Genomic DNA, 23,536 nt, shown 5'->3' with positions numbered 1-23,536 from the left:
TTATGTCATTAGTATATTTTGAAATGTTGCATATTGATGAGGAAGTTAGTACGAGGTTGGATAAGTTGACCTTTGTGAAAACAAAATGGCAGCCTCCATGGGACAACTCTGTTTTCCGAGTCACGTCAAGTTTGTATCACATTTTGTTACCTAAACTAAGGGGCTAACGAAGGAAACCCACATACGTCCACTGTATTTATGTTCATTCTAAATCGTTGCTTACGTTTTCGTTTACGTTGGTACATCCATGGATACCGTACTCGGCAGGATCCTTGCAAAGAAAAGGGTGCTTGCTCGTTTGTAAATTGTTGTTGTTTTATTTTTTAGTAAAATAAATCATATTCAATGTTTGTCATGTTTGTTCGTTTGTTTGTACATGGTTTGCACTTCTTCAAAGAAGTTCTTCTACATGAATCCCGTAATACTCGGCAACAGCCGTAAGTCAGGATAACGCCGTAAGTCAGGATATACTTTGTTTTGTGAGATGGTTGGTTGTTTGGATTGGACTTGATAGAACGCACTTGCGGCACTGGTAGTGGTAGTACAAAGGATCATTTCAAAGACTTTCTATACACTGGAATATGTGCAGCAAATTCTTCAGTCGTCTTGCCCATCTTGCCCATCTACCTCCATATTTCTACCATTTCTACCTCCATGCCATGCTGCATGGATACACACGTACGTACGTGCAATACAATCTGTTACATCGTATATAAAAGCGTTCCGCCATTCCGTCGTTCCGCAATCGTTCCGCGTGTTACCATTGTCCAGTCGGGAGAGTGCAGATCGGACACAACTTCAACTACAACAAGGAAAAACGTTTGAGAACTGAAATTGCTGAAGACAAGACTATTGACAACTGAAACTCAAATGGTGCGTAGAACTAGATACAAACACACAAACACAGTGACACAGTGCGAGTTAAAACTGAGCTGCTGCTTTGTTATTACTTCTAAGTAAGTTCTAAGTTCTAGGAACTATGGAGCCTTATTAAATTAATTATTATTATAGTTTCTAGATGTACTGCTTTGTTAGACTAGACTTGCTGCTCATGAATCGAATGTGTGTAACTGTAACTTGTAAGAACTGCCGAAACCGGAAATAAATGTTGCTAAATTAAAATGGCCTCTTCTCAACTGGAAGATTCAAAGGCATCGGTAGTGCGTAAACGGAAGAGACCAACAGCAACAACAACACCAACGGTGTCATGTAACCCGTTTTTACCGCAAGAAGAAACAACTGAGCTGTCAAATATTTCACGTCCAACTAAAAAATCGAAGACTTCCTTGACATCAGGAATCGGTACATCAAAAGGTCGTTCAACAGAGCCACACTCAAAACTTCAACTTCAAGCAACTCCAAGTTTAAATTCAGACGAAACCAATCATCAATTTCTGAATGGAATCACTGCATACATTTTGCAAGCTGGGCTGGGCAAAGCACGTAGTGACATCTTTCAAAAACAAATGTCAGAGTATGGTGCCGAAGTTCTCACAGGTTGGAAGGAAGAGAGTTGCACTCATTTGATTGTTGATGAAGGGATGGATGGCAATAGACTAATGAGAATTCTGAAGTTACAGCAACCACCGCAAAATGTGAAAGTTTTGAAAGCCAGTTGGCTGAGTCTTTGCCTCTCTGAAAAGAAAATAGTTCCAACTGATGATCACGAAGTAAAGTTCCCAGTTACAAAGGAGAACAATGCAATAAAAGTTACAGCTGTTTCTACAGTAACTTCATCAACTTTACAACAAAACATAGAAACCCTATCTAATAAAGACGCTGACCTTCAAGAAGTAACTTCTAATTCCATGCCGGTATCCCAAGGTACTAAATGGACAAGCCCAACTAAAGCACATACTTTGGATCGAGGATACGATAGTGACGACAGTAACTACATGCCTAGTGATGATGATGAATATCAAGAGATATCGGTCAGAGTATCAACGACATCAGAGGGGACAAGCTCAACGTCAAACACATCTACACCATCAACATCTCCGCAGAAACTTCCAGTGGGTTTACAAAAATTAAACTTCCTTTAAATTTATATTTTTAAGACGCTGGACACTATTGGTACCGGTAATTGTCAATGACCGGTCTTCTCACTCGGTGTATCTCAACATATGCATAAACTAACAAACCTGTGAAAATTTGAGCTCGATCGGTCGTCGCAGTTGCGAGATAATAATGAAATAAAAAACACCCTTGTCACACAAAGTTGTGTGCTTTCAGGTGCTTGATTTTGAGACCTCAAAATTCTAAATCAGAGGTCTCAAAATCAAATTTGTGGAAAATTGCTTCAGAGGGAGCTGTTTCTCACAATGTTTTATACTATCAACCTCTCCCCATTAAATATGCTGATAAATATTTTGAGTAATTACCAATAGTGTCCACTGCCTTTAAAATCAGGAATTGTTAAAATAAAACCTGATGAACATGTTTTCTTTTTACTCAAAGCTGTAAAATCCAAGATAGCAACGTTTTCTTTGATTCATTTCTCTCAACAAATTATAAATCCAGGCTCTGAAGCATTTTTGTAAACGTGGTGTTACAAGTAACATGGTTTACACAATATGAAGATCAAACCAAGTTCCTTGTGATTCAATTAAAAAACGTAGCTTAAAGTCTTACATGTAGTTACCAAATTGTATATGGCTATTTTGTTATATTCAAGATTGGACTATGCATCTCTAGGCTCTAACAGCTTTTCAAATCAAGCCATATATCATAAATATAGAAATTTCACTCCAAATGAAATGCCAACTGCTGTTGAAATCCAAATTAGATTTTTTGGGACTAATTTCACATGTTGCCAATAATCTCTTTGACATTTTCTTCATTGCACAGAAAGGTAGCTGGGTCTGCTCCAAACCATCTTCATCACAGCAGTGGAATCACAACCAACTCATCACTGACAAACTGGAGGTACAATTTGTCTTTAAATTGGTGTTAGGCAAAACAATAAAATAAAAAAAATTTGATAGTCATGACTTCATAAGAAACAGGTCAACTTGTATTCCGACCAACTCATACAAGTGTGTATACGCCTACATCTGTGGACCTCCCATTTGTTTTGCACACATTTTCAAATGTGGACCTGGACCGAACCATGGACCCTATTGTACTCTTTTGTTATAGGTCCCCGGTTTAAATGTGTAAACCTACTGGATATTGTTTGTAAACCCCAACCCCCCCCCCCCCCCCCCCCAACTCACAAAAAAAAACGAAATAGCTATTTTTTTCACAAATTACTGCACTGTTATTGTCATGTTGTTCTTTACTGACAACTTTTTCGTCTTTATTTTGTTGTGTGGATTTGTAAAGGTATTGATGAAGACCTATCAGAACACAAAAGATCACTGGAGGTCCCTCGGATATCGCAAGGCCATTACTGCCCTCAAACAACACCCAAAACAAGTCACCAGCTGGGAGGTAATACTAATACATGTACAATAAATAGTTGATTAGTTTCGCTCACTAGGTAACAGCAGGCACTATTTCACATTCCTTTACTGTGCTTTGTTGATGTACCTGGTACTTGTATTTATTGAGGTCAAATAGATAATAGTAATAAAAAATAATACAGTCAAAGAATCCACTTTATGTCCAATCATTCATTTAAAAGTTGTAGTTTACTAAAGAGTCTCCAAATCTATTTTAAGTAGTGTTGGTTCTGAAATGAACTGTTGTTGGCGACTCAATGTTTCCATCAGTCTGCTCTGTATCAAAGCATACTGATCAAAACATTGGGTTGTCAACAACCGGTTCTGCCGTGTAAAACATTACACTGTTGTCCCACATACATGTTGTACCTTGCAGGAAATACTGTATGTTACAGCGCCAGGATTGTCACTGATTGACAGAAATTGCAAGTTGAGTATAAGAAGCCACCAAGTAGGATTTGAAACTTTGCATGGTGGAAATACGATATAGAAAGGTTTGCGGTAACACCATGTAATGACTCTCTAATGAGTTTGGGTTGTTCTGAAAAGAACCGTTGGTTTCAACTCGACGTTTCGATCAGAAGCCACTATTTTTATTACTTGAAGGAGAATTCTAATGGTGCTACCGCAAACCTCACCTGATTAAACTCCCACCATGTAAAGTATCAAATCCTACAGATATTAGTGGTCAAGTAACAATCTTCTTTATTTCTCACTTCTTAAGGAGGCCAATAGAATACCCGGCATTGGAACTAAACTGGCTGACAAGATACAGGAGATTATTGAGAGCGGACATCTCAGAAAGATTGACCATGTTTGCAGCGGAGATGACATGAAAGCATTGGACCTGTTCAACAACATCTGGGGGGCGGGACCAACAGTTGCTCAAGAGTGGGTTCAGCTGGTATGTATTAACCATCAATACTAAAGAAGACTCACAGCTTCCTCTCAATCAAGCTATTTGCGTGCTGGATTTGAATATTTTCTGGTCCAAAGATTTGCTTGATCACAAGTAACTACTTAATATCTGAATTCCTCATACTATTGAGACAAGAGTTATTGTACAAGACTTTATTAAAATTTATCTTGCAAATATATGGCTTATCACCCGTTAACCACTTCACTTTGGTACAAAAATAATTTGTTGTTGAGAATACCGCTGTCCCAAAGAAATGCCAAGAAAAGAAAAGTTCTCGTAGAAAGCAAACAGATTTATTGTTCTCTTTCAAGAAAATACAAGTTTGAATTCAAAGCTATTAATCGCTTGCCCATGACACGCCACTATAACACACGACACATATGTAAGCCTGCAATATGTCAAGTGGTGAATGCATCTATAAAGAACACATTAACTCTTGGACTATCAGATCAACAATATCATCCAAATCATCCTAGCTGACTCCCTCCCCCCACCACCTCATCCAAATCATCCTAGCTGACTCCCTCCCCCCCACCAATCATCCAAATCATCCTAGCTGACTCCCTCCCCCCACCACCTCATCCTAGCTGACTCCCTCCCCCCACCACCTCATCCTAGCTGACTCCCTCCCCACCACCACCTCATCCTAGCTGACTCCCTCCCCACCACCACCTCATCCTAGCTGACTCCCTCCTCCCCACCACCTCATCCTAGCTGACTCCCTCCTCCCCACCACCTCATCCTAGCTGACTCCCTCCCCCCCCACCACCTCATCCTAGCTGACTCCCTCCCCACCACCACCTCATCCTAGCTGACTCCCTCCCCACCACCACCTCATCCTAGCTGACTCCCTCCCCACCACCACCTCATCCTAGCTGACTCCCTCCTCCCCACCACCACCTACACCCTTTTCTTTTTCTGGCTTTGCCCTCAACACATTTGTTTTATTTCTCAAATCTTTTTACGAATACAAAGGTTGTGGGTTTGAATCCCAACAGAGTGATTTGCCTGTGGCTTTTTTGACAGAACTCAGGAAAGCACTGAGTATACTGTGCATCTGTGTAATAATAATATTATAAATAGACCATTTTTATCAAGCGCTTTTTACGCCCGAGGGTGTCTCAAAGCGCTTCAAACAGTATTACCCCTGGTCATATTCTGTAACCCCAAAAACAACAACATGATTACAACATCAGTTTAGTTAGTCTTGAGCTGCATCATAAGCAAAACAACAGGGACAAGAAATTCCATGAATCTTAACTACCCTTTAAAGTGTTTGTGGTTAGCAATTTTGGTTAGAAATTTTCGTATGCTCTTCTGATTATTTCCTCCTCTTGCTTTGTGCTATTTTAGTTTGTACACTGCTTGGGGTCCAGTCATGGATGTAAGCCACTTTATAAGCATAATCTAGTATTATTATTATTTCTGTAATTTATTGCAGGGATATCGGACTCTAGATGATATACGAGAGAAGGCCAAATTGAGCAGACAGCAGAAGATCGGCTTAAAGCATTACGATGACTTCCTTGAACGAATGCCCAGAGAAGAGGCAGGGGCAATAGAAGCAACAGTAAGTTGAATAACAACGCTTTATATTTTCCTAAACATTCAGGCCTCATACTTCACCAAGGCGATTGACTCCATGCCCTCTGTTCATTGCCTTGGTGCCCTTGAAATGCTCCAGTTGAAATTACAATTTTCTCATAGGGTGCCCTTTACCAAGAAGAAAATGCCTCGGTGCCCTTGCCCTTTCAAAAACAAAACATAGAGACCTGAAACAGAGAGAGATTGCCTTACATCACAAGGCCACTGACGACCACTTCAAATGAGGGCAACTCATTAACTGATTTGGGCTATCGACCCAAATCAACTGTCACTGCCACCTACTACTGGGGCTGAAACAGGGTTACCCCCTTCAAAGTCCATAAGGATGTAGGCATGGGTATCATCTTCTAGTAGCCTGACTGGTAGAGAAGAATACACTACCTTCCCAACTTTTTAAAAAAGCAATTAGGGTTAGTTCCTGTGTCAAGGGCACAAGAGTGCTGACCGTGATTAGAACACACACTCTGCTGTTGACCGCACCAGAGCTTGGGTCCGATAACATTGGAACTAAGGGCCACAGCGATTGCCAAAGATGCACATAAAAAAAAAAAACTTTCAATATTATTTTGTCAAAATGTACAATGACACATCTGTGACAATAGAGGGCAGCAGATAAGAAGTGCCTGATTGGCTGAAAGTCAGGAGTCTGTATTTCAACATTTTCCAGACTAAGTACTTGCATAAGTCAAAGAAAAAAAATCAATTTTAAAAAGAGAACTTCAGCTCAATTATTAAAAATACAGTATGTTGTGATAGTTGTTGTCAGTAATAAATTGAAGATGGCTATTTTGGCTTGGACATCTTGCGTCTAATAAAGTTGAAACTTAGTTTGAAGATCAACTTGAATGAAATCACTCGGATCATTTAAAGTGAAGTTTGTTTCCTGTAAAAAATGAGAAACAAATTAACTATAAATAGTAAACTTGAGGTACAACAATGTATAAAATCTCTTTTGTATGAGTCTTTTGGCTCTGGAAAGAGCAGGTGTGGTCTCAATGTTTAGAACAGAATACTCTTGAGTATATTGTTGGAAATGTTGAGAGCTCCACGTACTGCATCTCTTTGGAACTCCTTGCCTAGTGGATGTTCTCCCCCCATCCTACAATCTGGACTATTTTAAGAGGAATGTCAATTCCTGCCTCCAGCTCTACTGAGTTATTTTCATGTTTAGTAATTTTCTTCTTGTAACCCCTTACCTAGAGTGGCTTTTAGAGTCTGCTTGTTTGGGACAAATTTGCATAACAATTTTTTAAAAGACCACACAGGCCCTTTTTCAGAACCAACACTCTACTCCTCCAAAAGAGATTTTAAACATGGTTGAACATGTAGGTTTACTATTTATAGTTAATTCTTCTCTTGCCATCCATGATGTCTGAATATTAAATAACCTGTGTAATAGATAAGACGGGTCAGTCAAGAGGGAATTCATTTATATGTTTTTCTTAATTAATTGTGTTTGAACAGGTGCGAGAGATGGCAGTGAGCATTGATCCAGCTATGATGGCTGTTGTCTGTGGTTCCTATCGACGAGGGAAGACAACCTGTGGAGATGTGGATGTCCTCGTTACCCATCCCGATGGGAAATCACACCGTGGAGCGCTGGGCAAGATTCTCGATGGTCTGCGGGATAAAGGTTAGTGTTAAATTGTTTCTCAACTAAACTGGTCTCTTGTCTTTATCTGGTAGGATAAAGATAGGTTGTTTTTTACAGAACCAGTTATTTCATTGGATACAATGATTTCATTGAATAATCCTGCTGTGGCGATAGCTTTCAATATCTGTGTTTTGATTGGTCTGAGGTGATGTTTGGCAGCTGCTCTGTTGGCCGTCTGCAGAGTGCATTTGTTTTTTATGTTTACATTTACTAAGGATTTGACTGCGAGTCTCCATGTGAAATGAATGCTTGGTCAAAGATTATTTTATTCAATTAAATTTTCAATTCAATTTATTATTCACATCACGATAAAAACATGAAAATTTCCTTGTGTGCATCAAAGATAAAAAAACCCCAGAATTTTAAGAAATAAGAAAAATATAAACTACAGGTATAGAAATATGAACGGGACAAAATACACCGAGACAAAGATATTTACAACCATCAAAAAAATTGCAGGGGAGATGACAAAAAAACACATAAAAATCAAAAGAGAGGAATAATAATAAAAAACAAATAAGTACAAATTGACAGTGATGTCAGTAAACCAGGAAAAGCAGAAAGAGGACAGAAGCAGGGGCTATCTTTTGAATTTGGAGTTGAATATAGAAAGGGATTGACGTAGGCTCAAGGATGGACGTAGGCTCAAGGTCAATTTCTGGTGTAAATCACAAGCGTTGAAGTGTGACGTCACATGTTGAGGTCATTTCTCTAAATGCTTTTAACTTTGCCCATAGAGGGCGCTGTCCATGCTTGTAGCATCAGTAGAGTCTTTGAAATGGGAGACGTTTGTGTTGATAGTTGGTGTCCCACTTTTTAATCATTTTCTATAGTTTCAGTGCAGGAAACAATAGACAAGAAAATGTGAGTGGGACACCTGCTATCATCCTTTAAAGTGTCCCATTGGTGTAAATAATAATAATCAGTTTTTGTGACATTACAAAAACGAGGTTTTCATCTTTACATTCGTAATGTGCCTTGTCTGTCATAAATGGCACTCCTTTTGCCGAATTATCAAATCTGGTAGAGATTGTTCTAAGAATGGTGTTATAGCCACTACTGTCTCAGGTCTCAGGTTCCCATGGAAATACCTCGGTTAAGAGAATCAATGATGGTAAAGTGCCTTGCTCAAGAACATGAGTGTCATGACATGGAATCTAACTCACACTCATTGATTCAGCCAAAAGAACATGAGTGTCATGACATGGAATCTAACTCACACTCATTGATTCAGCCATAAGAACATGAGTGTCATGACATGGAATCTAACTCACACTCATTGATTCAGCCAAAAGAACATGAGTGTCATGACATGGAATCTAACTCACACTCATTGATTCAGCCATAAGAACATGAGTGTCATGACATGGAATCTAACTCACACTCATTGATTCAGCCAAAAGAACATGAGTGTCATGACATGGAATCTAACTCACACTCATTGATTCAGCCATAAGAACATGAGTGTCATGACATGGAATCTAACTCACACTCATTGGTTCAGCCATAAGAACATGAGTGTCATGACATGGAATCTAACTCACACTCATTGATTCAGCCATAAGAACATGAGTGTCATGACATGGAATCTAACTCACACTCATTGATTCAGCCATAAGAACATGAGTGTCATGACATGGAATCTAACTCACACTCATTGATTCAGCCATAAGAACATGAGTGTCATGACGTGGAATCTAACTCACACTCATTGATTCAGCCATAAGAACATGAGTGTCATGACATGGAATCTAACTCACACTCATTGATTCAGCCATAAGAACATGAGTGTCATGACATGGAATCTAACTCACACTCATTGATTCAGCCATTAGAACATGAGTGTCATGACATGGAATCTAACTCACACTCATTGATTCAGCCATAAGAACATGAGTGTCATGACATGGAATCTAACTCACACTCATTGATTCAGCCATAAGAACATGAGTGTCATGACATGGAATCTAACTCACACTCATTGATTCAGCCATAAGAACATGAGTGTCATGACATGGAATCTAACTCACACTCATTGATTCAGCCATAAGAACATGAGTGTCATGACATGGAATCTAACTCACACTCATTGATTCAGCCATAAGAACATGAGTGTCATGACATGGAATCTAACTCACGCTCATTGATTCAGCCATAAGAACATGAGTGTCATGACATGGAATCTAACTCACACTCATTGATTCAGCCATAAGAACATGAGTGTCATGACGTGGAATCTAACTCACACTCATTGATTCAGCCATAAGAACATGAGTGTCATGACATGGAATCTAACTCACACTCATTGATTCAGCCATAAGAACATGAGTGTCATGACATGGAATCTAACTCACGCTCATTGATTCAGCCATAAGAACATGAGTGTCATGACATGGAATCTAACTCACACTCATTGATTCAGCCATAAGAACTTGAGTGTCATGACATGGAATCTAACTCACACTCATTGATTCAGCCCTAAGAACATGAGTGTCATGACATGGAATCTAACTCACACTCATTGATTCAGCCATTAGAACATGAGTGTCATGACATGGAATCTAACTCACACTCATTGATTCAGCCATAAGAACATGAGTGTCATGACATGGAATCTAACTCACACTCATTGATTCAGCCATAAGAACATGAGTGTCATGACATGGAATCTAACTCACACTCATTGATTCAGCCATAAGAACATGAGTGTCATGACATGGAATCTAACTCACACTCATTGATTCAGCCATAAGAACATGAGTGTCATGACATGGAATCTAACTCACACTCATTGATTCAGCCATAAGAACATGAGTGTCATGACATGGGATCTAACTCACACTCATTGATTCAGCCATAAGAACATGAGTGTCATGACATGGAATCTAACTCACACTCATTGATTCAGCCATAAGAACATGAGTGTCATGACATGGAATCTAACTCACACTCATTGATTCAGCCATAAGAACATGAGTGTCATGACATGGAATCTAACTCACACTCATTGATTCAGCCATAAGAACTTGAGTCCGATGCAGTAACTAAACCTGCTCATCCACGACACACAACCATTTGTTGAAACTATTGGAGTGGAAACCATTTTACTCTTCCCAAAACCAATAAAATGTATTATCCCCTTTTAGTTTAGGACAGATTGTCCCTTTTTTTAAAGCCTCTTTTCTACCATCACTTTTGTATCTCTGAATAAAAACTGTTTTCTAAATATATGTCAATGCCAGCAGTGCATTCGACTACCCAGACTGCAATCTGCTTTTGCATCATTGGACAAAACCGTCAGACAAGCGAACCATTTAATATAGTTATAAACCATATCACAGTTAACAATACATTTATAATCGACCGATATTTTTTTTAGTTGTCCATCTGCTCAAAGGACATTTTTTTCTCCGAAATATTAGTTTAGTGAACTGGGTTGGATTTTGATGTACGGTCGATGGATCAATAAATATTGAAATGTTAATGTATGAGGAATACTCATTGTAGCAACTGTACTTATTTTACAACATTAGATACCATTGTTTTGAATGTAATCTCGTTTTTTACTGTATGCGGGCATTTGAATTACCCTTTTGGTGGGGATCTAATAAAGATTAATTGATGTTTGGGGTTGAACAAAGAATTGACTAGAGTGGGATTGGAACCAACGACCTCCGGATTAACGTGCGGGCGCTCTACCAACTGAGCTATCTAGCCCTATATTGGCGGTGTCCCTTTTTTTTGTCAATATCTTTGTTCAATTGAGTTAAATTGAATTGTAACTCCAAGCTGGTCAACTTCCAAATGTGTTTCAAGAAACACAGTGTAAAGCATGACAAAGGGTGTAAACTCACTATTTTTTGTGATTTTTAATCAATGCACCAAACCTCAATAATATTTGTCAGACCCTCATGTAAATGTTCAGTAAATGACAGATTTTAGAGCCGTTACTGTATGGCAATGAACCAAAACTATCAACTGGACTACAACAGCGCCTGAGGCAGGCACCCACACAGAAACATCAAAGAACCTGTCTCTGAGCTTATCACCTGTTCACCAAAACATGGAAGGAGAAATAAGCTCAGCTATACAGTAGTTGTCAGGGACATCTTGTGCATCCAACTGATCTCCCAACTGTATGAGGGACAAACAGGAAAGGGAAAATCCAAACATGATTCCAACCTCAGTCGACTAAAGAGAGGGGGACCTTTAGGAGTATTGACAGGGTTTAATAAATGTATTGTGGTTTTGTTGGCTCTCAACTGTGGGTACTAGTGGGGTAGACCAGTACCTTGGTCCTGTTTACACGCTAGAGCCCCTTTATTTCAAGATGGCCACTTGTGCAGGGGTGTTAGGCCCTACTGTTTTTACTTGGGGTGGGCATAGCTTACATGGGCATAGCTTACATGGTCATGCACATGATACCTCATCAAATCAAATAGAAATCTAAAGTTCAGTTCACTGCTGAACAAAGTTACTTTAAGAGGTTGTGGGATTTCTTAACATTTCACTCATTTATTAAATATTAGTCATGGGTTACTGAGACTGTTTTGTGGTGTATACCCACAAAGAGATGCTCATATTGTGGGGTTGTGAAAGTGCACTAAGTGATTTTGTGAGCTCAAATGATTTCGAGCGCACAAAATACAGACCTTATATATAATTTCTTCCTTTCTTATTTTGTTCTCATGTCCTTTTGAAGGGGCCATGTATATAATACCTGATGTTCATGTTAAAACGAATGCCTCTGATTAGTCCTACAAATCATGTTTGATGTCCCAACTGTACTCTTTCATTATTAGCCCTTTTCTAAAACGTTGTTTGAGTGCGTCAGCGAAAAGCTATAAGCTATAGGTGTGACATGTACAATGCAATTTGATCAAGACAAATACACCATCCAAGGCGGGATTTATGCCATTAGAGCCAATATCATTTAGTCATTTATCATCATCTGTAGATATCAAATTCAGCTCTCTTCTGTCCGTTTTGATTCAATACCAGAGTTTTCTCATTATTGGTTAGAGAAGAGATGTCTTCTTGTTACCATGGTAACAATCTCACACCATTCGTTTCCTGTGATGTATGGAGGAGCATAAAGTAGTTGATAGACGCGAAACACAGTATTGATGACGGGTTTATGCTGCTAGAAATTACAGTAAGGTGCATCTAAAGGTGCGATGCAGGTTTAGTGACTAGTACAGGAGGATAAACTTCAAACCTTTGTCAAGAGTTCAGACTTTTGTTAATGCCCGCAGGTGAAAAACTTGTTATTTCCTTGAGTTTAAAAGGAATTTTGCTGAATTATTTTCTTCCTAAAAGCACCGTGGATATAATCTCAGAAGCATGCTTGAAATATGTAACTCGATGGCCCGAAAGAAACCATGGGAAGGGAAGTAATAAAGGCACTGGACACTATTGGTGATTACTCAAAATAATTGTTAGCATAACAACCTACATTAAAGAAAAGTGCAGAGCTGTTGATAGAAGAAACATTATGCGAAAAAGCGCCCTCTGAAGAAAGAGCTAATTCCTCAAATATTTAAAGACTTCAGGCCTGAAACCTTTTTTTGAAAGCACACAAGTTTGTGCAACAAGGTGTTTTTTTCCCTTAAAACTTCGATGACCAAATGAGTCAAAATTTTCAAAGACTTGTTATTTTATGTTGGGAGACACCAATTGAGAAAATTGGTATTTGACAATTACCAAACGTGTCCATTGCCTTTAAAATGGTAAAGCAAATTCAGTTTCAGACTTGCTTTGTGGTGTTCAGCCTTTGTGCACGTAATTGGTTTGCGTAGAAAACCCCAGTGGCTTAAAAGTAAAGCCTTATGATGCAAGTGCATTATGTATCAATGGGAAATGCCTACATCGCGTACCTAGAAGACACGGATCTCATGTCTGCTTTAATTAATAACCCATAAATTCATTATCGAAAAGTAGGTTGAGTATGAACTGACTCTAAACGCCTGCCTATGCTTTTTTTCTTCTTTGATATCTACTGAAGTTAATTTGCAAAACTGGTCAACGCTGCAGTCATTAGCAAATGAAATTTTGCCCCTTTCTTTTGCACGCAACGTCGTTGATTGGTGTGCATTTAATGTAAATACATCTAGTTAATACATCATGGTGGTCTGATTCCTCGTACTGGTTGAATAAAAATTAGTACTTTATAAATTTACCATCGACTTGAAGGGATCGGGTTTCTCTTTGATGTAACTCTTCTGTGAAAGGAATTACTCATTTCTTCTTCAGCGAGGTAACATTTTTTAGCATAAACAATTTTTAATTGTATTACTTAGAACCGGAAGACCAGGTAAACATTGGAAGATATTAAAATGTTATTTATGAAGGAAATTTAATTTAAATTTTAATTTCAGAAACGTCTAATTCCACACCCACATGCGCTCTCGTGTTCCTAGGGCGTGTGCACTTTAGTTACAATGAATTACAATTAGTAATAATTGTAACCCAACGCGTGGCATAAACATCCTCTGTTTAAGGAAGAATGTTCGGCAGTATAGATATTCCCATGCTTGCAATTCGTTTTCAATCATTTAAATTGTGTTTGGATAGTATGAGTCCTTGTTTTTTATATTGTGCCGTAATCCACTCCGGTTTACTTTGAATTATTCAAAATAACCGGCTTCTGTGATGCCAGTTTCTTCGAATTTCTAGAATGTCATTCAGGAAGCGAGCGTCTTGAGCAACCTCCAGGTATCTTAAGATGTATCCTTGTCCGCTGTAATTGGCTTGCTAAGAAAACCCCTAAGGCTATAAAGCATGTATGGTGAATCAAGGAGGAAACACGCACATTGTACCCAGAAGACGGGGCTAGGAGACGATTTGTGGCGAAGGTTTAATGGACTTCTGACGCACTGTGGAGTAGGAAGTATCTACCTGGGAAAACTGCTTTGAACCTAAAAGGTTTTAACTTATAGTGAAACAACCATGGATTATTCTTACGGGAGGTCGTCACGTTAAAATCTTCGCTGTAGCGACTACTTTGAGATGAAGCGAGTGGGGATGCGAATCCCCCGGAGCACTGCGTTTTTTACCCTGTGCTGCTAAGAGTGGCGAGACGGGCACAGATGCACTGTGATCTTTGAATGCCGTTCTCGGTTCATTCTAAGCACTTTCTTTGAAGTCAAACATTCAAATCTCACATTCACCACATAATGAAGAAGACAAAATATATTCCGTGGAATACTTTTCAGTTCGTAAACATCTTTAAAATAAAAAGAGAAAGCAAACGATATCCAAATATATTGCAAAACCAAAACGAATTTCACTGTTGTTTTTTACAAGTGACAATAAAACATTATTCTGTTCTATTCTATATTTGATTATAGTTTCAGTCTGAACACTCACTAATTTACTAGATTAAGGTTCATCATACACCAGTCCTCCAGAGAAATATGTCCTTCACTTAAAATACCGTCAACGTTAAAAAGATAGCCTTTGAATCACAAGCAATGCTTATTTCAGTTGCTGCACTCGAAACAAATACGTCCACAAACACTGACTGGAACGTAAACCTTTTTTCGTTTGTTTGATGGGGGTGTTGGAGTGTTTTGTGTTGTTTTCTACTCAAACGACCAACGGATTGGATGAATATTTTCACATTGGGTAGTTATTCAAACCAGTAGATTTGGCATAAAAAATCAACCATCAAAGAACCAACCCTTTAACCGTTATACCTTCCCCTTTAAGGCATTTTAATCAAACAGTCTGGAAAACTCTAAAGAATGTCACGTGACTTGGGTTGACGTTGAAGGGTGACAATTAGTGTCGGATCCACGTCACTCGCGTGGCGACAGTGTTTAAGGATGTTAAATATTCATAAATAAATAACAACAATCTGACCAACATATCTTTGCCGCGTTAAAAACACCAAACAGAAAAGTTAGTTGTGGTAATTAAATTATTTTAAACAATATTGGTAACAATCAAATAGAGGACAAAGAAGACGTAAAATGTCAATTGTCCCGACGTTTGAAGTTATTTGTACTTGCGGGCAATTTGTTATGCCCTTATACTCGCGTCCGTTCTTTCGAAATAAGCCCATGCAAACATGAACTATTGACCAAAATCTAACAGATGTTTTCTTGAAAGTGCGACCACAACAATATTTTGATGAATTTTTTGCATAATAAAATGTGTGATACAAAAATCGAAATAGAATCACACTTCCAGTAATTTGTCTATCGTGCTACCGCAGAGATGCCATTAACACAGCTCCAAGAAATTCTTAATTGATGATACACAGGAATATAAACTTGATAATTTTACACTGTGGTGATAACCCATCACGTTGCCTTGGATCGGACGAGTTGGTCTATAAAAAGCGTTTGTAACCTTTGTTATAATATGCATATGGTTGGAAAGATGTAAATAGAATACAATGATCCACACAAACATGCCTCGAAGTTGCACGGTTTTCCTTTTACCTCGTCGACTATCACGGTCGGCCATTATGAGAGTCAAAAATGTTGACTCTCATAAATGGCCGACCGTGTTAGTTCGCAGAGTAAAAGGAAAACCACGCCATTTGGAGGAAAATTTGTGTGGATCAGGGTATTCTACTTTTAAAACATCTGTCCAACCATATGCATTTTATAACAAACAGTTTACTAAGAACGATTTTTATAGACCAACTCGTCCGATCCAATGCAACGTGTTCCTTTAAAATGGGGTTCAGGTGTATACAGTCTGCGTAAATTCCGCGCTCAAGGTCTATTGCATTGAATAGCGTAAAGGAAAGGTGTAAACGTTTGGTAATTACTTTTAAAATGGATGGCAATATAGCATAAAGCATTTTGAGAAATATTTCACTTCGCTGTAATGTGTTTATCAAAAAAAAAAGAATGTATAATTTTTTATGCCACAATTTTTGAATCTGAGAGTTTAAATAATGTGACAAACTTTTGAAATGAAATTATCACATGTTAGTTTTTTGTATAACCTCTATACAGGATTAAAACAGGATTATATACAATCAAACCATTCCAAAAACCAAAAGGTCTACTTTGCCCTTAATTACACAAATCTAGAGTGCAGACAGGTACATTGCATTATAGCAACACTGGTTGTTAAGCGCTCCGATCTTTAGGGGGCGCTATATAAATGCTTACATTATTATTATTATTATTATTATTATTATTATTATTATTATTATTATTATTGTTATTGTTATTGTTATTGTTATTGTTATTGTTATTGTTATTGTTATTGTTATTGTTATTGTTATTGTTATTGTTATTGTTATTGTTATTGTTATTGTTATTGTTATTGTTATTGTTATTGTTATTGTTATTGTTATTGTTATTGTTATTGTTATTGTTATTGTTATTGTTATTGTTATTGTTATTGTTATTGTTATTGTTATTGTTATTGTTATTGTTATTGTTATTGTTATTGTTATTGTTATTGTTATTGTTATTGTTATTGTTATTGTTATTGTTATTGTTATTGTTATTGTTATTGTTATTGTTATTGTTATTGTTATTGTTATTGTTATTGTTATTGTTATTGTTATTGTTATTGTTATTGTTATTGTTATTGTTATTATTATTATTTCATTTTATCACAGCATGCAAAAGAAAGATCTCATTTTCCTTTGTGCCGGTAACTCCTCGAGCCGGGCTACGTCCCGTAGCCTTAGATCTCAAGGGTCTTTCTCAGGATCCTCGCTGTTCCCAAAAGCGCTGCCTTCTGTAATAGATCTACCCTCACATTTGTCCCTATTTCATCTAGATGTTTCCCCAGTGCTTTGGGAATGGTGCCAAGTGCTCCAACCACCACGGGGACTACTTTTACCTTTACCTGCCAAATCTTACGAAGTTCCCTGGCCAGGTCCTGGTACTTCTCGATCTTTTCCATCTCCTTCGAAGCTACCCTTATATCACCTGGCACAGCTATGTCAATGAGATGACACATCTTCTTCGTCTTATCTAATAGCACAACATCCGGACGCCTATGTTGTATAACATGATCGGTCTGAATGTTAAAGTCCCATAGGATCTTGACCTGGTCGTTCTCTACAACTTTCTCCGGAACATGGTCGTACCATTTCGCAAGCACTTTGACACCATACTTCTTACACAGATCCCAGTGAATCACCTTGGCCAGCTTGTCATGTCTTCCTTTGTACTCCGTCTGGGCCATCTTACTGCATTCGCTAACAATATGAAATACAGTCTCCTCTGCTTTATTGCACATTCTACACATAGGAGAGACGTTTGCTTTCTCTATCCTTGCCTTCATTACATTTGTCCTTAGAGACTGGTCTTGCGCCGCAGTAATCAAGCCCTCTGTTTCCTTCTTTAGTTCTCCACTCTTTAACCAATTCAATGACTTGCTGCTGGCCACTTCCTCAGTACACCTCAAGAACCGGCCATGAAGTGGTTTGTTCCTCCAATCTTGATGTCTTTCCTCCTTCCTTTCCCTCTTGTACTCTTTCGGCCCATCTTCGTCTGCCCTCGTGTACCTTTGTGCAACTTTCAACAAGCTCTCCTCGGTCCTCCTGACATGACAATGCAAGCTTCTGCGCTCGATGTTAACACTGTCCGCCACGCTAAGCAACCCCCTTCCGCCCTCTGACCTCGGAAGATAGAGTCTACTAACATTTGACCGCGGGTGTAGCATGCCATGCATGGTCATTAGTTTTCTTGTCCTCCTGTCAGTGACATCTAGATCTTCCTTAGTCCACTCGACAATACCCGCACTGTACCTCATCAAAGACACGGCCCATGTGTTAATCGCCTTAATCATGTTCCCCCCGTTTAGTTTAGACTTCAAACATTTCTTTACACGCCTGATGTATTCTGCCTTCAGCCTTACCTTTGATTCCTTGTGAAGGACATGGTCCGATTCAAGTACACCAAGATACCGATAACTCTGCTCCTCACCTAAAGCCCTCAACTGTGCACCATCTGGCAGAGCAATGCCATCGGCAATATTAGATGAATATGATATTAAGATATTATATTCATCTAATATTTTATTATTATATTATTATTATTATTATTATTATTATTATTATTATTATTATTATTATTATTATTATTATTATTATTATTATATTATTATTATTATTATTATTATTATTATTATTATTATTATTATTATTATTATTATTATTATTATTATTATTATTATTATTATTATTATTATTATTATTATTATTATTATTATTATTATTATTATTATTATTATTTTTTTTTTTTTTTTATTATTATTATTATTATTATTATTTACCAGTCAAAATGATGTACAATTTGGTTGGTTACTGTGTTTACCTCTGCTCCCTGTCTTACTTTCAATAATAATAATAATAAAGGAACATTTATAAAGCGCCTTATGCAAAGCCTCAAAGCGCTTTACACAAATCTAAAAATCAGCTACATAATAAAATACAAAGAGAAAACACTCATCAAATCTTACAATTAGCAGATAAGCAAAAAAACATACTAACAACAACTAGCAAAGCAAAAGTGCAAACTATTTTCTTTTTAGCAGCTCTGATGTTATCTGCTTGTTTATACAAAAAAAAAACGCGCACAAAAACTCATTTGACACCAAAGTTGCATAAAGCATGACGCATCACTGCATGCATGATTGATAGAACTAGTTACTTCGTCCACTGCGCAACAGTGATATCTTAATATCATATTCATCTAATATTTTATAAGTCAATATTGATTGTGTAATGATCACGGGTATTGTACACAATCTACTGTCGTCATCGCTTAGGTATGAATCAAATCGCAACAAAAAGACAGATTTGTTGTCAATATGATATTGTAATATGATAAAGCAATATGATGTTGCAATATTGATGTGACAAAATCTCTGACGTCATTGGGGATTATAGCATTGTAGAGCCGCAGCAGCATACGGCAATTGGGCATTTTCGAAAACACGAAATCTTAGTGCTGCTTCATTAAATTCCCGTGTACAGTTTCAAAATCACCGACAGAGCCCAAGTTAACAAAAGAAGTGGTTTCGAAAACGGCATTGATATCATCAGTCATTTTGAATAATATACACTGTCTATATGGGACTTCAAACGCGCTGTCCCTATAGTATTATATAAATATTGTTTTCTAAATTGCTAAGTAATTGGCAGATCGGTAGTCTAACAAAGAAAGTCTAGCCTTCTTTGTATCTCTCTACTTCAAATCTAGTCGATGTAAACCAATAAACATTGTGAAAGTGTTTTGTCCCGCTTTGTTAAAAAAATTGTCACTGAGTTCACTGTGCAAAACTTTCAGACCACTACCAAGACAAGGGCAGCTTATTGAGTATTGATCTCCATTGATGGTAGAGATCAATGCGTCTTAACAATGCGAGTTGTTCTCCCCAAGCCACATACAAGGACACCCTGAGCAGGGTTCTTGGCTTGGACTCTGTAGGGCCGTGGGAAATACGAGTTTGCCTTAAAAACGAGTGGAGCCTGAACCTAAAGCCGAAGCTCACATCGTGGTTTCGAAAATGCCAAATGGGTGAAAGGTTTTGACTAAGATTGTGTCTGGCTAATTTGTCGAAGTATGTCATCATTGTAATTTGTGACTTTGTTTGGTTAATGGGGCACGTGTTCACCATGGGACCGAAAGAACATCCCTTTGAGTGAGTTTTAAAGTCGTTAGTAAGTGCTTTTACCTTTTGGTATGAGCACAGGCAGTACACAATTTCGTCACTTTGTCTTTTTGTATTTTGCTTTAAAGACACTGTACATGTACATATATTGGTTATTGGTTATTGTTTATTGGTTATTGTCGAAGACACAATTTCGTCACTTTGTCTTTTTGTATTTTGCTTTAAAGACACTGTACATGTACATATATTGGTTATTGGTTATTGTTTATTGGTTATTGTCGAAGACCAGACTTTCACTTGCTGTATTTAAACATTTTTATGCACAAAATAACAAAATAAATGTGAAAATTTGACCTTAATTGGTCATCGAAGTTGCGAGATGATAGAAAAAACACCCTTGTCATACGAACCGTGTGCTTCCAGATGCTTGATTTCGAGAGCTCAAATTCTAAATCTGAGGTCTCGAAATCAAATTCGTGGAAAATTACTTCTTTCTAGAAAACTGCGTCACTTCAGAGGGAGCCGTTTCTCACAATTTTTTATACTATCAACCTCTCCCCATTACTCGTTACCAAGTAACGTTTTATGCTAATAATGATTTTAAGTAATTACCGATAACGAGTATGTGCCTTCTCCATGGTGCCTTCGAATATATCCTCCCACTCGCATATAAACCTTCTGTAAAGGGTTAAGGGTTCTGACTTAAAGGGGCAAGGGGCCAATTGGGTGTGTTCTTAATCAAGGGTTGGTTCAAATAATTATATTGATAATTTCTTGTGAAACAATCTGCGGATTAAATCGGTTGAGTTCGTGAGTTTTCATTTTAAAATAAGATGATTTTATTTAGTTAAAAAAATAATTCACGAAGCGTTGATTCCAAAGAGTCTGATAGTTATAACTATTTTTCGAATTTAGAATTGGCCAGCTTTCAATCTGAAACTATTTATTTACGAGAGGTACAAGTAACATGGTAGCTGTAGTTTGTCCTACCCGAACTATTTTAATCGACTTGAAGATCGGAGTGCAGATTCGCTCAGATGTCATATTGTTTTATGAAATAACAAATACATTAAGTAAGGCCGTTAGAGAACAGGTGCAGAAAATAAAATGTAATGTTTAATATGAAAATTAAACATTGCTTTACATTTCAGGAATTCCATACAGGCTTATAGTGAAAGTCATGTTGAACATTCCTTTCCGCCTGTCACGGCGTGTAGGATGTGGATAATATGGATATTATGTATTTGGGTGCGGTACACAGGTTCGTTGCCGATACGCCCTGTTGAATTCTACCAGAAAGAAAGACACAGTTAAGATTTAGGGAACACAAATATTGGAACAACAAATATTGGCAATCCGATAGCTCACTGACTAATGACAAGGTCATACCAGCACCAGTCCGACACTGAGAAATAAAATCCTTTGCCTTCGAGAAAGACTCTGCTGGGGTCGAAACATCCGGCCATTAACTATTTTTTGCAGAAATAATACCACTGTCGAGAAAATAGCACTTTATAGTTTTTAATCTCTCATATTGCCCCGTTGTTGATTTTAATTTAAGTTATCAAAATAAGAACATTGTTGGCGTTCGAAATCCGCAGACAGATAAATCGTTTCCCGTTATTTCCATTTATAATGACCTTCTCAATTAATGACTTTATCTTTTAAAAACTTAATTTTATAATGACCATTTGAACTTGTTAAAAAAGGTCATTTATAATGACCTCTTAATTTAATGAACTTGTAAAAACTAAACACTGCGTACAAGTGTGTAACTGCGTTTCAATTGCGTATCCTTATATTTTCTTTTAAAAGGTACCTCTGGTTAAAATTTGTAACCATAACAGGCAAGAAAGCGTGGAAAAAGTTCACTTGTTGCAACAAGTTGTTGAAACTGTTTTGATTACGTATGACTGTTGTCACGTGTGTAGCGAAGGTAGCCGGCTAGAGTATCGTAATAATCTCAAATTTGGAGTCCCTCAATACGTCTGAGTCACTGGGTATTGACGTCATAATTGACTTGATTGGTAACAGTATAATGGACTTCGCCGCTTGACACATCGTGTCGCCTGATGGCTCCCCTGCAGGGTACCAGTTATCGATCTGATTATGCATGCGATGGTGCAATGTATAGTAGGCCTATAAAAGCACGGGAAGTCGGTGGCACTGCATACATTACTACATTAACTGTTGACTGCATTGGTTGTTAAAAGAAGAGAGAGAGATAGAGCAGTTCAAGAACAAACGTCTGTGTGAAACTTTTCAACATTTCAAAGGCTTTTCGAGAAAAGCGACAACTTGATAACTGACTGATACTACTGCTACATTTATGCTGACATTATCCTCAATCATAATGAGTGCATTCCGTGTTGGATCCACCGAGCCCCGTTCACCCCGCCAGCGTGCACGCCGTAACGCCATGGGTGATGTGACGGTCGGCATATCGGCCGACCAACTTCACAGCCTCGAGGCGACGGTCCAGACATACATGCCTGACTTCTTCAATCCAGCCTCGGCTGGGGCTACTGGAGAAGAGGGAAGCCAGAGGAGGAACGCCGTGGGTAACCTGTGCGAGAAGCTTTCTACCAGCGATCTCCAGCATCTTGAGGAGATGGTTCAAACCCATCAGATCGGAAACACTCATCACTATCATTCATCATCATCATACCATGATGATAGCTCGTCGGGAGACGGGGAAGAATCTTGCTCCTCCCCGTCGGCTACAGGGCTAGCCTACAGCAGCCACCGCCGTAACGCCCTAGCCAACGCCCTGGTTGACCTTGATGATGAGACACTAAGGACCCTTCAGTCACTCCATCACTGCAGCAGGAATGGCTACTCGGCTAGAGTGTGGAACATCGACAACCGCAGAATCTGAACTATATGCTTTGGAATTGGATATGCAAGCTGTCATCTGAAGAACAAAAAAACGAACAATGAACTCAATGCATTCTATTATCTACAAGACATCACAGCATCTGTCAACATTACTATCATTAAAACACAGAGACCTTATTTTGCAAAAACCTCGGTGTAAAAAGGGATTTCTATGGACTAAAGGCCATGTCACACAGGACACTTTTTCTTCAGGCAACTTCATGCCCAAGTAACACTTGGTCAGCACAACATTCTTATTGATGTAACTGACTATCCCTGCAGAAAAAAGGGAGCAAACAGAAATGTGAATGAGTTTTCTTCTTGGATATTGCATGGCTCCTTGTGACATGGTCTACAGGTTTCCCATCGCTAGCAACGCAACCCTGGACTTGAAAAGAAACTGTCTTTATTGTTCCCATCATCCCGCCAACAATGAGAGAC

At 38.2% G+C, this 23,536-nt stretch overlaps 1 protein-coding gene across 2 annotated transcripts; it reads left to right on the top strand.

Moving 5' to 3' along the window:
• The first annotated feature begins 89 nt into the window (after positions 1-89).
• Positions 90-22,103, top strand: LOC117295014 (DNA polymerase lambda-like). Of its 2 annotated transcripts, XM_033777577.1 has the most exons (8): positions 90-129; positions 401-2,012; positions 2,848-2,925; positions 3,325-3,432; positions 4,168-4,347; positions 5,804-5,932; positions 7,432-7,600; positions 22,034-22,103. In XM_033777577.1, the coding sequence occupies exons 2-8, from the start codon at positions 1,122-1,124 to the stop codon at positions 22,045-22,047; spliced, it is 1,569 nt and encodes a 522-aa protein (XP_033633468.1). In that variant the 5' UTR covers positions 90-129; positions 401-1,121; the 3' UTR covers positions 22,048-22,103. The 2 variants fall into 2 exon arrangements, with proteins under 2 accessions (XP_033633468.1, XP_033633467.1); XM_033777576.1 differs by having other exon boundaries at positions 92-2,012.
• The last annotated feature ends 1,433 nt before the right edge of the window (positions 22,104-23,536 follow it).

The sequence above is a fragment of the Asterias rubens genome, chromosome 9 (genome assembly GCF_902459465.1).
Source record: "Asterias rubens chromosome 9, eAstRub1.3, whole genome shotgun sequence".
In the NCBI taxonomy this organism is placed as follows: domain Eukaryota; kingdom Metazoa; phylum Echinodermata; class Asteroidea; order Forcipulatida; family Asteriidae; genus Asterias; species Asterias rubens.
This window is presented reverse-complemented; position numbering and strand designations above follow the sequence as displayed.

Excerpts from the sequence above, each read along its gene's own strand:
- LOC117295014 (XM_033777577.1), top strand. The coding sequence starts at position 1,122 with ATGGCCTCTTCTCAACTGGAAGATTCAAAGGCATCGGTAGTGCGTAAA. Across the intron at positions 3,433-4,167 it reads AACAAGTCACCAGCTGGGAG|GAGGCCAATAGAATACCCGG; the intron begins GTAATACTAATA and ends TCACTTCTTAAG. Across the intron at positions 4,348-5,803 it reads CTCAAGAGTGGGTTCAGCTG|GGATATCGGACTCTAGATGA; the intron begins GTATGTATTAAC and ends AATTTATTGCAG.